General features: G+C 43.4%; 1 protein-coding gene across 5 annotated transcripts in view; it reads right to left on the bottom strand.

Moving 5' to 3' along the window:
* Nucleotides 1–15,156, bottom strand: part of LOC124556652 (glycogen debranching enzyme) — a 204,751-nt gene that overhangs the window by 36,211 nt on the left and 153,384 nt on the right. For all 5 annotated transcript variants that reach the window (XM_047130620.1, XM_047130622.1, XM_047130618.1 and 2 more), the window contains exons 17-18: nt 14,963–15,052; nt 14,703–14,880 (exon numbers count right to left, since the gene is read on the bottom strand). In XM_047130620.1, the coding sequence (XP_046986576.1) occupies nt 14,703–14,880; nt 14,963–15,052 (268 nt within the window). The remainder of the gene's footprint in view (nt 1–14,702; nt 14,881–14,962; nt 15,053–15,156) is intronic.

The following is a 15,156-nucleotide window of genomic DNA, read 5'->3' as shown; positions in this document are numbered from 1 at the left end:
TTCAGTTCCTCTAAAACACTGTTGGTAAGTCACCTCATTTGTCAATCACCTATCCCAGTAATAGGTAATACCCTGATAGGTAATACACTGATCATCCAGAACATTATGACCACTGACCTACTATTAATATAAACCTGTCCAGGCCATAGCAGCATCACCTGGTGAGTAAAGAATGCTAGTCAGACACATGCACGTTGCCTGTAGCATCAGTGAAAATGCTGTCCATGTGTAGAATGGAGAAGGTGCATGTTCTACCTGAGTTTGACCGAGGGCAGATTGTGATGGCCTGGAGGTTTGGCATGAGAATTTTGGAAAGTGCACAACTTGTCGGGTGTTTGAGGAGTGTGTGGTGAGTGTCTTCAACACATGGTGAAACCACATCCAGATATCGTGGGGTTGGGTGGCCATCCCTCATTACAGTTGTCGGACGTTCTAGGGTGAGCAGACTGATAAAACAGGACAGGTGGTACACACTGGTCGAACGAACACAAGACTTTAATGCTGGGCAGAGTACAAGAGTATCTGAACACACAGTGTACTGAACACTCCTAATGATGGGCCCCCACAGCCGATTATCCATGCTTGTGCCAATTTTAACACCACGACACTGGCAACTACGACTGAAATGGGCACGTGACTGTCAGCACTAGAGGTTAGTGCACTGGCAGAGCATCACATGGTCTGATGAATCCCTATACCTTCTTCATCATGCCAATGGGAGGGCACGAATCCGTTGTTTTCCAGGGGAACAGCTCCTTGACACTTGTACTGCAGGATGGAGACAAGCTGGTGTCAGCTCTATTATGCTCTGGAGAACATTCACATGTGCATCCATGGGCCCAGTGGAGCTTACACGAGGCTCCGTGATGGCCGAGTAGTATTGTACACTGGTTACAGACCATGTACACCCTTCATGATTATCATGTTCCCCAATGGCAGTGGCACTTTTCAACAAGATAATGTGCCATGTCACAAGGGCAGGAGTGTGATGGAATGGTTTATGGAACACACTGGCAAGTTCCAATTGATGCGCTGGCCCCGCAACTCACCAGATCTGAACCTGATTGAACACATCTGGGACATAATTGAATGTGGTGTCAGAGCTCATTGCATCCCCAGAATGGGAATTACATAACTTGTGTGTGTAGATATGGTGCCAACACCCTCCAGTGACCTACCAAAGCCATATTTTTTTAATACTACGATGTGTCACTGCTGTTACCCATGCCATGTTACCCATGGCTATTTGGTAGGTAGTCATACTGCTCTGGTTTATCAGTGTATAAGTTGATCATGCGCCATCTCAGGTTTGTGGCAGTCAACTGCGACGATGTGTGGAACACATCTGGCTCAAGTCCCTTTGATAGCTTTTACTATTGCATCATAAACTTCATGCAGCTGGTATCAGAAGTTGTCCCATTTTGAGATATAGGTAATATCTGCATGACAATCCCTTTCTTATTAGACCACGCTTTAAGTTATGCTACAGATTTTGCTACTCAGATCACTCTCAATATTGGTGCCATATTTTGGTTTCAAAGGAACAGTACTGTTCCTATATGCCATCTGTGACACAGTGAGAGTATAACCCAATAGCCTTGTGTCTAGAAATTTTGCAACATATCCTATACACAATGAATCTTTCACTCTGCAGCAGAATGTGCACTGTTTTGAAACTTCCTGCCATACCATAACTGTGTGTTAGACCAGTACTCGAGCTGGAATGCAGGAGAGAGGTACTGACAGAAGTGAAGCTGTGAGTACAGGTTACAGTCAATCCCAGACAGATCAGTCAATATGGGGGTTCAAGTCTCAGTGTAACAGACAGTTTTAATTTGGGAGGAAGTTTTGTATCCTATTCAGCTGCTGAGAGATCCCAGTCATCACTGTCCACAAACAGTAGGGATCTTCTGCTCATAAGGAGATTTCTAAGTGCCTGTCGAAACATAAACTGTCATCGACCATACAAATTGGCACATTCTGCAAAGTTGTTTTCTTATTTCACTTGTAGCGATTGTGTATCTGAAATTAACTTCATGGAAGCATATTTCCAGCTGCTTCTTTATGAGAATTCATGAACCTTTATAGTAATGAATACCCCCATTTTCATTAGAATCATTGACTGCTTTTCAGTACTTCCCATTTTTAGTGTTTCTTGGAACAGTTATTACGTGATATTCCCTGCTGATTGATCTATGTTGAGGTCATAACTGTTATTTGTAGAAAGCAAGCAGATCACCTTTGTAGCCTTCAATGTCTGTTAACCCTACTACAGCATATCACCATCTTTTGCAACTTGCAGTCAGTGTTTAGCTAACTTATTAGCAGAGCATTCCAAATGCGGTCACATTTGTCACATTATTCAATGAGCAGCACAAAAATGATGCACAATTTGTCCTGACACTTAAGTATGAGGAAACATTTGATTTAGTCATATGTTGCTACTCTAAACTTTGCGCTTAGCAGTTTCACTTTGAAACAGCACTTTACACTTGCTTCTTCTTATGGCCTTAGTGCATAGCTCTTTCATAAGAAAAGATGATTTGGGAAAGCCACTACCTGATTCTTGGATAATCTTGTTCTCCAGCTAAGATAAATACTGCAAAATCAAGTAGGAAGTTCTTTCCAACAATTTTAGCATTCATATATTTCATGAGTCTCTTTTTGGGGCCACCTTTGAGCTTTTCATGTGCTAAAACAAGCTGTTCCTAGAGATGGGCATGTGTGTGGCTGCACTGTTTTAATCTATTGCTAAGCAGCTCCAAGTAAAACATCTCTTCAGCCATATTTTAGTAAAAAAGTAATACATGAAACCATTCCAAGTAACACAAATATGTCTTTATTCATAACCCTCTGAACAATAATGGAAGTAAGCCTCTCATGACTTCACATGTAATAAGACAAAAGAATCATACAGAAGGTGCAACATAAGCAAGACACAGAACAATTGATGTGAGTAGTACAAACTAAAAGAACAGAGTGAGAGTCAGCACTGCTCCCCACGTATATAGGTGCGAGTCACCGGTAGACCGTGCAGCAGAAACATTGCTGTGTGCATGCTTCCTGCAGGTGGACCTCTACTGGTCGGCCCACACTGATACAGTTGGTGGTTGATTTAAGTACACATGTGTGGCAACACTACAGTTGGCACACTCACACTCACTCGCAGTAGTAGCAGGATACAGCACACCTCTCCCTTGTGCAAAGATGGGACTGAGACAAAAGAGGAGATGCCCATGGCCCAATGAGAGACACATTCATCAGATCTGGAATGGTGGCAGGCAGTGCTGACAGCAGGGATGGGACAATGTGCTGGGCCAGAGCGTGTTGAGACACGAATGTGCCCGAGGGCAGTGGGCCCACGTGGCGCCCAATGACAGCACTAGGGAGGAGAGTGCCATTACCATTTCTGCATCATCATCATCAGCAGGCAGACCCCAGTGTGGAGGAGATGGGTGTGGACTCACCGGCGATGACAGCTGAGGCAATGATGGCGAGGGGGCCGACGGAGGTGGACGACCAAAACAGCAGACTGCAGCAACGGATCTGAGGCCAGAGGAGGACCAGTGCCCAGCACCAGGAAGCAGGAACCCCAGGACAAAACACATGGAGGTGGCAGCCAATGGGATGGGGACACCTCTACAGCAGGTGACGACAGGCTTGAGGTGGAGGGTGGCGGGGCAGGCTGCGGCAACGGGGGCCATACCTGTGAACTGGTAGCTTCTGGTGGTGAGTGGGGATGCAACTGGTCAAAGCAGTGCACTGGTGACCAAACCCTCATGCCCACAGCAGTGATACTGGTGTGAAGTGGCTGGAGGAACCCAATCGTGGCAGGTGTGGTACAGCCCACATAGGTGGAGGAGCAGGTGTGGCAGCCAGCCACCAAGCAACTCAGCTCCTCCATAGTTGTGAAGCAATAGGCATTCAGAAAATTGAGAAGGGTGACATCTGGTGAAGATTGCACAACAGACTTTATCATTTGGAACTTGAATGGGCACTAGTCATTCTGCCTTGCCATTTGATTGAGGGTGGAATGGTGGAGCAGTAACATGATGAATAGCGTGACGGGAACAAAACAAATGAAAGGCTTGGGAAATGTGTAATGGGGTCCATTGTCAGAAAATAAGGTACAAGGCAACTTCTTAATAGAAAAAAACTCAAGAATGTGTGAATTGTGACCTCAGCTGACATCAACACACACTGGAGAATGTAAGGAAACTGGGAAAACGTATCTACAACCAAGAGCAAATATGAATTCGAGAAGGAACTTGCAAAGTCAACATCAATGCATTCCCCTGGCTTGTATGGAGCAACCCAGGGGGACATAGACTCCCTGGGAGCTGCCTGTTATCAGGCACACTGCTCAGAAACTGCACCAACACAGACAATTTTGCCATTGATTCCTGGTCAAAAATCATATTTCCTAGCTAACAGTTGAGTACATGAAACTCCCCAATGGCCCTGCTGGAGAAGACATAGAACCTCACACCATAACACAATGGGAATAACTATGCTGGGAGAGAGGTCTTCCATGGACAACAGCAAAACACAGTAAAAAACAGAGAGGCGATATCATAAGGAAAAATAGTTCCACACAGGGTCTGAAGCCTGACCTTGCAGTTTATCTGGCCAGCCCTGTTGAACAAACTGAACCACCTGACAGAGAACTGGGTCAGCATCAATGACAACTGATATGCATGAGCTTGTAATTGGAAAACCCCAGACTGTGGCCTGCATTACAGTATTAAGATGGAAGCAAAGCAATTCTTCACAATCAAAGTCAACATCAGGACCCACAGGAAGGTGGGACAAGGTATCCGCATTGGCATGTTCAGTCACAGGTTGAAAATGGATTTCATAATTGCATTGAGACAAGAACAGCGCTCAGTATTCTAGGCAGTACACTGCCTTGTCAAGCAAGGAAGTGTGAGGGTTAAAAGAGGAAACCAAGGGTTTATGGTCAGTAATAAAGTGAAACATGGAGCCATACAAAAAAAAAAAAAAAAAAAAAAAACATAAAATTTCTTGAGAGTAACCCTGCTGGGCTGGAGTGGGAGATTTAGAGGCAAAAGCAACAGGTTGTTCAGAACCACTGGCATATTGGTGCACTAGGACCACACTAAGGCCATAATGTGAAGTGTCAGTTGCCATCTTTGTGCTGGTCTGGACAGAAGATAGCTAAGAGGGGGCCGAAAGTAGCTTGGTTTTCAACATTTGAAAAGCACATTCACAATCCATACTCCATCAAAAAGGTACATTCTCACGTAACAAGGCATGCAATGGGTGGGCCAACTCCAGCAGGAATTTATGGTAGTAAGCTACCTTCCTTAGGCAGGCCTGAAGCTCCTTCATGGACATGGGGCAAGGCCTAGACATAACAGCAGAGATGTGGTCCGGCAGAGGGCAAACCGCATTCCATGTGACTTCAAACCCCGAATAAACAATAAAAGGTTGGAAAAAACTGAGATTTTGTGAGGTTACACCATAAGCCTGAGGACTTTAAAACAGAAAACAAAGTGCACAAATTTTGCAAGTGATTGGCCACGGAGGAGCAGAGATAATAAATGCAACCCAGGACAGTCTTAGTCAATTGCTCTAAAAATCACTTGAAAATAGCAGGGCTCCTATCAACACCAAAAGGAAGGAGCAAATATTGATAGAGACCACAAGGAGTATTCAGAACCGGAATTTGCCAAGACTCTTCATCCATATAAACCTACAGGTATGCTTCAGTCAAAGCAATTTTAGGAAAGTACTGGCCACTCGATATTTTCACCTACAGTTCCTCCTGGTGTGGGAGAAGATATATATCCACAGTCGACACTAGTACTGAAGTCTCCACGGTGGTGAAATTTTCCTGATGGCTTCTGAACTACAACCAGCAGAGGTAATAACCATTCACTAGCCATAAGAGGTTGCACCACCCCTAGAGACTGTAGTCTGTCCAATTCTGCTTTCATCTGACATTTCACGGTGACAGGAATAGCACGTGCATGACAAAAATGAGACCATGACAAAAATGAGACCAAGCCAAAAAGGCCAAGCCATGGATTTCAAAGAAATATGAGAAGAAAAATTTGTAGCATACTCTCTACCTTCTGAAAACAAATCTGAAAACTCCTCACATGGTGTTTCCGTGTGTGTGTGTGTGTGTGTGTGTGTGTGTGTGTGTGTGTGTGTGTGTGTGTGAGAGAGAGAGAGAGAGAGAGAGAGAGAGAGAGAGAGAGAGAGAGAGATCTGATGGATGCCCAATGGCGAGGTCATCAGTGCCCTTACACTTATAAAAACAAATGAATGTGGAGATGAACTAAAAGTGTTGTACATGTATGCACTCAAAATGACCACACAGTCACTCTGTATCACATGCACTCTCACATGCACTAAAACCAATTAGGAGGAAAGAGAGGTAATCAAGAAATTAAAACACAGAGAAAATTTAACAAAGAACAAGGAACTAAAAGAAAAGCACAGGTAAATATGACTGACTTACAAAAATCTAAGATGAGCCAGCCACTCTTTGACACATTAAGAACATCTCCTTAAATTCTTGTTAAAAACATTGGGCAATTCACAAAACTTTAAAACCCTAACCACATTCGTTTAAGCATTACCTAAAATAGATGGCACATCTGCCACAGTCCGCTGGTCGGCAAATAAAATGCAGTCCAATAAAATGAGGTGCACTGTGATCTGCAGGCCACAAGTACCACACATTGGAGGGTTCTCTCAGCAGAGTAAGAATCCATGTGTCATAGGTCTGTGGCCTATGAAAAGACGAGGAAGAAGGACTTCGTCCCACCAACGCGGCTGGAAGGAAGTACTCCACGACCGAGTTGTGGGCTTGATGACACGGAGCATGTTATTGGTCACTGCTAGCCACTCGTCTTCCCATCAACACATGACTTTGTACCTCAACAGAGAGGTGATAGCATGCAGGGGGATAGCACACCAAAATACCAGAGGATCACAAAACGCCTCCTTGGCTGTTCAATCCATCCTTTCATTCCCCGTAATTCCAATGTGCCAGGTACCCAGCACAAAGACACCTCCTTCTCCAGTTGTTGTTGTTGTTGTTGTAGGAGGGCATCCTGGATATTCTGGGATACTGTATCTGCTGGGTAAAACTGTTGGGTAGAGTAAAGAGAGCTCAGAGAGTCTGAGCAGACAAGAAATCTAACACCTTATCTGCTCCAGTGCTTGCAAGATTGCATATAATTCTGCCTCAAAGATGGTAAATTCTGGAGGCAGTCTGACCTTGAGGACACGATCCGGAAAAACAACAGACCAACCAACAGAGTCCCCTTGCTTAGACCAATCCATAAAAACACCTACATGGTCATGGTATTCAGATGTAATATCAGAGAATATCAGATTAAAGATGGAAGCAGGAGTGCTATCTGTCCTGTACCACATCCGATCTAAAATCACTCTAAGCCCTCCAGCAACCAGGGTTGCAGGCAGTTAAAACCCTGGATTTGGGGTCATACTGGCTCCACACTGAGTGACTCCAGCACACATTGCATGCGAATTCCAAATGGCATTGTGGCTCATGGACAGTTGGAAAAAAGGCATTCCAGAGGTGGATGTGCAACAGTATGGTGTGTGGGTGAAGTTGGAGCTGCAAAGAACTTACACACCTGTCGCACCATGAAGAGCTGGCACCAGATGGTAGGTGGTAGTTCTCCCACTTCAGCAGAGATACTAAGTATGGGACTGATCCGATAAACACCCGTGGCCAGCTGAATCCCCTCATGATGGACAGCATCAATGATACGCAAGTAAGAGGACATTGCTGACCCATACACTGTGCAACCATAGTCCAGCTGCAAATGTACAAAAGCCCGATGAAGCTGAAGGAGATGCACACTGTCCGCTCCCCAAGACCTGTGCCTAAGGCACTTGATGATGTTCAGTGCCCTCAGGGTTCTGGCTTTCAGGTCTCACAGGTGTGGTAGCCATGACAATCGGGAGTCAAAAATGAGGCCCAGAAACGCACTGTGTCTCTCAAATGTAGGATGGTGTCCCCCATATTCAAGGCACACAAATTAAAAAGATGATGAGAATTATTGAAATGAACACACACTTATCTGCAGAAAACTGAAAACCCATCTTTGCAGCCCACTCCTCTAATCGCCGCACTGTAAGTTGCAACAGAGGGCTCACTGTTGCAATACTGGAGGAGGAAAGAAAACAACAAAATCATCTACAAATAAGGAGCACTGTAAAGGACTTCTTACCATAGATGTGATACTGTTGATGGCTATGGAAAAGAGGGTAACACTTAAAACATTGCCCTGAGGAACACCATTCTCCTGCTCAGATCAATCAGACAGTGTGTCACCAACTCAGGTCCTAAAAAATCTCTGAGACAGTAAAGACCATATGAAGATGGGGAGGTGGCCACAAAAGCCCCCTTGATACAGTTGGGTGAGAATACGTCGTCTCCAAGTAGTATCGTATGCCTTACTTATATCGAAGTATATGCCGATACAGTGATGCTTACAGAGGATAGCCTGCTGAATAGCCACCTCTAGGAGGGTCAGATTGTTGACAGTGGACCAAAATCTTCAGAATCCATACTGAGAGCAGCCAAAGAGTTGCCTGATCTCCAACAACCAGACCAGATGATGGTTAACCATTCGCTCCAGGGTCTTTCCTACGCAGCTCATTAAGACGATACTCCAATAACTACTGGGACACATGCAGTCCTTTCCTGGTTTGAGGAGAGGTATCAGAATTGCCTTTCCAGAGCAGTTGCAGATCGCTGGAGACAGGCTCTCAGTCCCAGCATCATGAGCATCTTTTCCACAGTTCCCGCAGATCTCTTCACCTTCACAAGTCATGGTTATATGGCCGGAACACTGGTATTTATAGCACTGCATAGGGTTTGGAATATAAGGCCAAATGTTAAGTTGAAGGAACCCCACCATAAGATGTTCAGGCAGTGTCAGAGAATTGAATGTGACAATGAAAGTGGCAGTCTTTTCAGTTGCTCCAGAGAGAGTGTGGCAGATATGATACGCAAGTTGGGATGGAAGTCATTAAAGCAAAGACGTTTTTCGTCTTGGCAAGATCTATTTACGAAATTTCAGTCACCAACTTTCTCTTCCAAATGCGAAAATATTTTGTTGAGCCCAACCTACATAGGTAGGAATGATCATCAACACAAAATTAGAGAAATCAGAGCTCGAACAGAAAGGTTTAGGTGTTCATTTTTCCCGCACGCTGTTCGGGAGGGGAATTATAGAGAGATAGTATGATTGTGGTTCGATTAACCCTCTGCCAAGCACTTAAATGTGAATTGCAGAGTAATCATGTAGATGTAGATTCCTGTGTGTTTGTTGCTCCACATTGATTATTCCCTGTGATGCCCATCCTTGCCTCAGTTTTGCAGTGTCCATGTCCATGAAATCCCAGCACGTGACAACACCATTACTGGAGTTGAGAGAGGTGTGCATCTCAACAATGATATCATAGTCACCCAGTTTCTGTCATTTCTTAAGAAGGTCTACCAGCTTTGACCTGTTAGTTTCAATCAGCAATGAGCCATTACACTATCATTTCATAGATTTTAATATTTCCAGCAAGGCCTTCCAAACCCTTATGGATATAAAAGGGGGACACTTCAAATTTCCCCTTCTTTCTCTTTATCACCAGAAACACATTGTTATTCATGAATCCATGAGCCCTGTTCCTGCAGCCAAAAGTATTCTTATTATCAGGATGACTAGCCTCTCTCATTCTTTTGGATGAATGGGTCTGAATACTTTCAGGCAGAACACCTTTCCCACTGGGAGGAGAAGATGATTTTGAGGGTTTCATCTCGGTCCCATGAGCAGTTAGGGAAATAAGGGTCCACTCAGACAGAGTCTCGCATGCCTGAGTAAGCCTTATACAACTGATGTGCGGCAGGTTCCCCAGAGGTTGCCCGCTAATGACTGTTCCACCTCAACAGCCATGCAATCCATCAGCATGCAGCACACCTCAATATTGAGATTTTATAGAGTTTTACCCCGTCCTCGCAATCCAGGTGGTCAAGCCAAGATCCCCACTCCCTCAGACACACAACGTTACACCACCGCCTGGTGCAGTGGTCGCTAAAGCATGCCCAGAGATTACGATGACAGGGAACTGGCGGTGCTTACCAGTCCCCAGCTCAGGAACCCTGGAGTCGTCAAGCCTGCACCCAGCAAATCAATTCTGAGCCCCTGAGGGCCACAGTGTTTCCAATTGAGAATATGATACCTGATTGGACGTAAGGTGAACTGCATTCGTGATGGAAAATCCAAATGCCTGAAATAAATCCAGCCCAAACACATTCTCAACACCAGCATCAGCAACCACCAAAAATGTAATGGAGTGAACTACTGATTTGTAAGAGGCAGAAGCGATAAATTGTCCAAACAGTGGAATGTTCTGTTTGCTATAACTAACCAGCTTCTGTGTGACTGATGTCGAAGGCAGTGAGCCTAAACTCACATAGGTTTGAGAATTCAATTCACTGCAGCACTTGTGCGACTTGTAACTGGAGCATTTGGCAAAAAACACTTAATTCAATGGACAACTTGGCAGAAATTACAAGCATTGGAGACACAAAATTTATGTCCATGTCCATATTCTTTGGTGAACGACACATGGAGGCGATGTGGCCTTTCTTCTGGCAAGCATTACAAGTAGCTTAGCACTTAGGGCACGTCAAATGTTCATGCCCGACAAAACAGAAAAGAAAAGATGGAAACAGAGAATGCTGAGGCTGGCACTGTGGCAGTCGCAGCTGTGTGGGTTGGCCTTGATCTGCTCGGCACTGGGCCCACATGTCTACTGCAACCACTGCCACTTCCTTATGCAAGCTAGCTGTCGTCCTGGTGTAACAGCACTACCACATCATTCCACACTTCAATTTGGTCACCTGCTGCCTGAGAAACTTCAAAAGATTGTGCTATTTGCTAAATTTCTGCCAACATGGGGTTTTCACAGAGTAAAGTCTCCTGGTGCACTTCCTTGTACAGAGCTAAACAGATAATTGTGTTGCACTTCAAAGAGTCTGCATAAGAGCATCAGTAATGAATTGACACTTAATGGCTAAGGCCGTGAAGTTTGGCTGACCACACTCTGTATGACTGGTTTGGTTTCTTGCAGCATCAGTGGAATTCAACTTGTGCTGCTATGACATGCATTCATTTGTGATGGAAGTTGGACAATAAACTGCACATGTAATCAAAAGTAAGAGCTTCCTGTTCTCGTAAACGGGCAAGCTGACACAGTAATTGATACACCTTAGGTGGAATCCATGGTATGAATAATCCTTTGCGCAAATTCAAGTCTGTCACACCAAAAGCCAAAAAATGCTGCCTGAGTCTTTTTTCTTCAGCTTCCCAATCCTCAGCTGAATCATCATACAGAGGATAAGTGGGTGGATTAGACTGATAGAAAGATACCCTGTCTGTTAATGGAAGCCAACAAATTGCTCACTGTCAAAATAAGCTAGTCAGTCAGGGCCAGTAGCACAGCATCCATAATGACTAAACCTGATGAAACTGCACTTAAAGACTACACACACGGAAACCAGTCCACCCTTGTCACCAATTGTGTAGTAACCAAGTAGTACATGAAGTGGATCCAAGTAACACAAATATGGCTTTATTCATAAACGTCTGAACAATAATGGAGATAAGCCTCTTCTAACCCCACATGTAACAAGACAAAAGAATCATAAGAAGGTTCAACAGAAGCGATGCAGAGAACAACTGATGTAAGTGGTACAAACTAAAAAAACATAGAAGAGTGAGTCATCACTGCTTCGTGTGTATATAGGTGAGAGTTGGCAGTAGATGGCATAGCTGAGACTGCCGTGTGCGCGCTTCCTACACATGGCCTCTAGTGGCCAGTCTGTGCTGATACAGATGGTGGTCAATTTACGTACACACGCACAAAGACTTTACACTTGGTGCATTCACACTCTCGTACACTAGTAGCAGGATACAACACATATCAGGGACCGATGACCGTAGCAGTCTGGTCCCTTTACTCCCACTAACCAACCAACCAACACATATCATTCACCATATGAATGATGGCGTCCTAGAATGACTACCAGAGGGCTCAGAGATAGGTTTGACGATTTTACTGAGATTTTCTGCTAGGATAAGCATCTGCCCCCCATGGCCCTGACTACCAGACACCACATCCTGAATTTTCTAACAATGCTTCTGGCTGATAGTCATTTATGAGATGTGCCATTTCCTCAATATTTTCCAAGTGTCTTTGTCTCAGCAGACACAACCAGTCACACATTATCACTGTGGAGAGTAAATTCTACCACTTCATAATATACAGGGTGTCCCATTTATCTTGACCACCCTAAATAACTGTTTGTACAGATTTAAATTACAAAATGCTTCAATCAAATGTTCTCTAGGCATCAGGGAGACATCAATCAGCATGATTGCTTTCATTGTAGCTTTGTTTTTTACAAAGATATGATAGTGGTATGACTTTTTTAAATGGCACCCTGTATTTTTTATTCAGTGATTCATTTCCTCTCCTAAAGACCTATTCAAAAATGTATCACAGAGTACCATTCACACAAACACAACTTTATTAATTATATAACACAACACTGACATTGAAATTCCCAGCATTTAGTGCAGGTACTCGGGGTAATGGAACACATCCACATGCTGATATTGACAGAGGACAAATATAAACATAAGCAGAATGCACACCTGTCATTCTGTCAATCATCATCAGTTGAAGAGTTGTGTGAACAGAATGTACACCAATGAAGAGAAGGAAGAAATGCTACTCATCTATAGGGAAGGTAAGTTAGCAGAACAGTAATTTCAATACTGTTTTCTTATGTACAGGTACATTTAGTACAGTAGTTCAGTCCTTTTAAAGACTGTTGTGTACATTAGGCATACAGTAAAGGCTGTCCTTCCTAAAAACTGCATCGACATAACATCTCTCTTATTGTTGTGTTGAAGGTAGGTGAAATGCTACGCAGGCAGTGGAACTGTACAGAGAGCAATATCCTGACAAGAACCCACCTTCCTGATGGATGTTTTCTCATCTTGTTGCAATGCTTCAGGAAACAGAAAGTTTCAACCCATGACAACACACTTGCACAGATGAAGCTGCTGATGTTACTGTTCTCGCTTCTGTTGCTATGAATCCACATGTGAGCACACGACAGCTTGAACACAAGATTGGCATTCCTAAAACCAGTGTACATTGTATTCTTACACATCACCGGTTCCATCCTTACCCCCTACATCAAGAATTGCATGGGAATGATTTCCAGAAACACGTACAATTCTGTCAGTGGGCACAGCAGCAAATCCTCACCAACCTGAACTTCTTCTCCACAGTTCTGTTTACCGATGAATGTTCCTTCTCAAACACAGGATAGGTAAATACAAGGAACATGCATTATTGGTCCAGCAACAACCCATGATGGCTTAGACAGGTGGAACATCAGAATCAATGGAGAATTAATGCCTGGTGTGGGATGCTTGGTACTACAATTATTGGCCCTTACTTCATCAATGGTAGTCTAAATGGCACAGCTTATGTTAACTTCCTCAGACAAATTCTTCCTCCTCTTCTGGATGAAGTGCCGCTAAGAACCAGAACGTTTATTTGGTATCAACATGATGGTTGTCCAGCACATAATTCCTTGTCTGCACATTGTGTTCTGAACTGAAGGTATCCTGCCAGATGGATGGTCGAGGAGGAACAGTTACTTGGCCTGCTAGGACTCCTCATTTAAATCCTCTGGACTTTTTTCTTTGGGGATGCATTAAAGATGTTGTCTATCATGGTATTCCAACAACTCCAGAGGATATGCAGGAATGTATCATGGTTGCTTGTAATTTTCTTCAGCAGGCAGCACTGGAAGCAGTAAATAATTCTTTCATTCAACGAGTGCACCAGTGTATCGGTGTCCAGGGTCACCGCTTTGAGCACCTTTGAATTTTCTGCTCCTGGGCAATGGTAGAGGAGAGTCAAAGTCAATTTTGTGTTATGTTTTTACTTGGTTTTCATTTGTTTTCAGACAACTCCAGCAAGTGGATAAGTTTGTGATCCCGAGCTCAAAGTCAATGTTGTGTAATGTAATTAATAACGTCATGTTCCAGTGAATGGTACACTGTGATACATTTCTGAATAGGTCTTTAGGTGAGGAAATGAATTACTGAATAAAAAATACAGGGTACCATTTAAAAAAGTCATACTGCTGTTCATATATTTGTAAAAAACAAAGCTACAACAAAGGCAATCATGCTGATTGATGTCCCTCTGATGGCTAAAGAACATTTGCTTGAAACATTTTGTAATTTGCATCTGGACAAACAGTTATGTAGGGTGGTCAGGATAAATGGGACACCCTGTATAACACCTGTTTGATTGAATGCCCAATCATCTGTATGAGTTCTGTGGCTTGGTAGGTAAATGGGTAGGTGATTAACTACAAATCAAAAGGCTTTTAGTTTGAGTCTAGCTTGCTCTCATAAGTTTATACTAGCACTCAATGCAAATAATATTTCTGGCAAAGTTTGTATGAAGCACAAATAAATTTTGATATTGCTCTTCTAAGCAGTATGTACTGCTTCTATTAAACAACAGCTTTTACTACAGTGAATCTTGAAGCCATACTTAGCAGCTTTTTTAAAATACAACTCTATATACATTCATAAACTTACAATGACATCAGACTCCATGCTTGGTTTAGTAAGCGCAAGTATGTCAGTGAAATGATGACAGCAAAATAACTTGGCACCAAATAACGTGGAATTTCTTTTAGAGGTGCCATGCTCTTCTCCAGCCACAGACCAAGTTCAATAGTGCCCGAGTACTGTTTGAGCCGATGAGAAATATAATCTGAAATTGGAATGTATTACTTTGAGTGACAGCACATTTCCTTGCACTCTCAGCATTTGACAATCCTGAATAAAGGACTTACCTATCATCCAGTTTCCTTCCCGTAGATTGTTACAAAATGGATGTCCAAGATCATTGATTGGCGTTATATCACAAAGCAGTGACATAAATCCTGTTAAAATGAGGAAAAAAAGATGTCACAAAACTCAAAAAACAACATCATAAATAACAGAGCTGAGAAAGATATCAACTTGGATTTTTTTGTGTTAAGTTATT

The sequence above is a fragment of the Schistocerca americana genome, chromosome X, assembly GCF_021461395.2.
Source record: "Schistocerca americana isolate TAMUIC-IGC-003095 chromosome X, iqSchAmer2.1, whole genome shotgun sequence".
NCBI classification, from domain to species: domain Eukaryota; kingdom Metazoa; phylum Arthropoda; class Insecta; order Orthoptera; family Acrididae; genus Schistocerca; species Schistocerca americana.
Note: the sequence above shows the minus strand (reverse complement) of the source record. Positions and strands in the feature narration are given on the sequence as shown.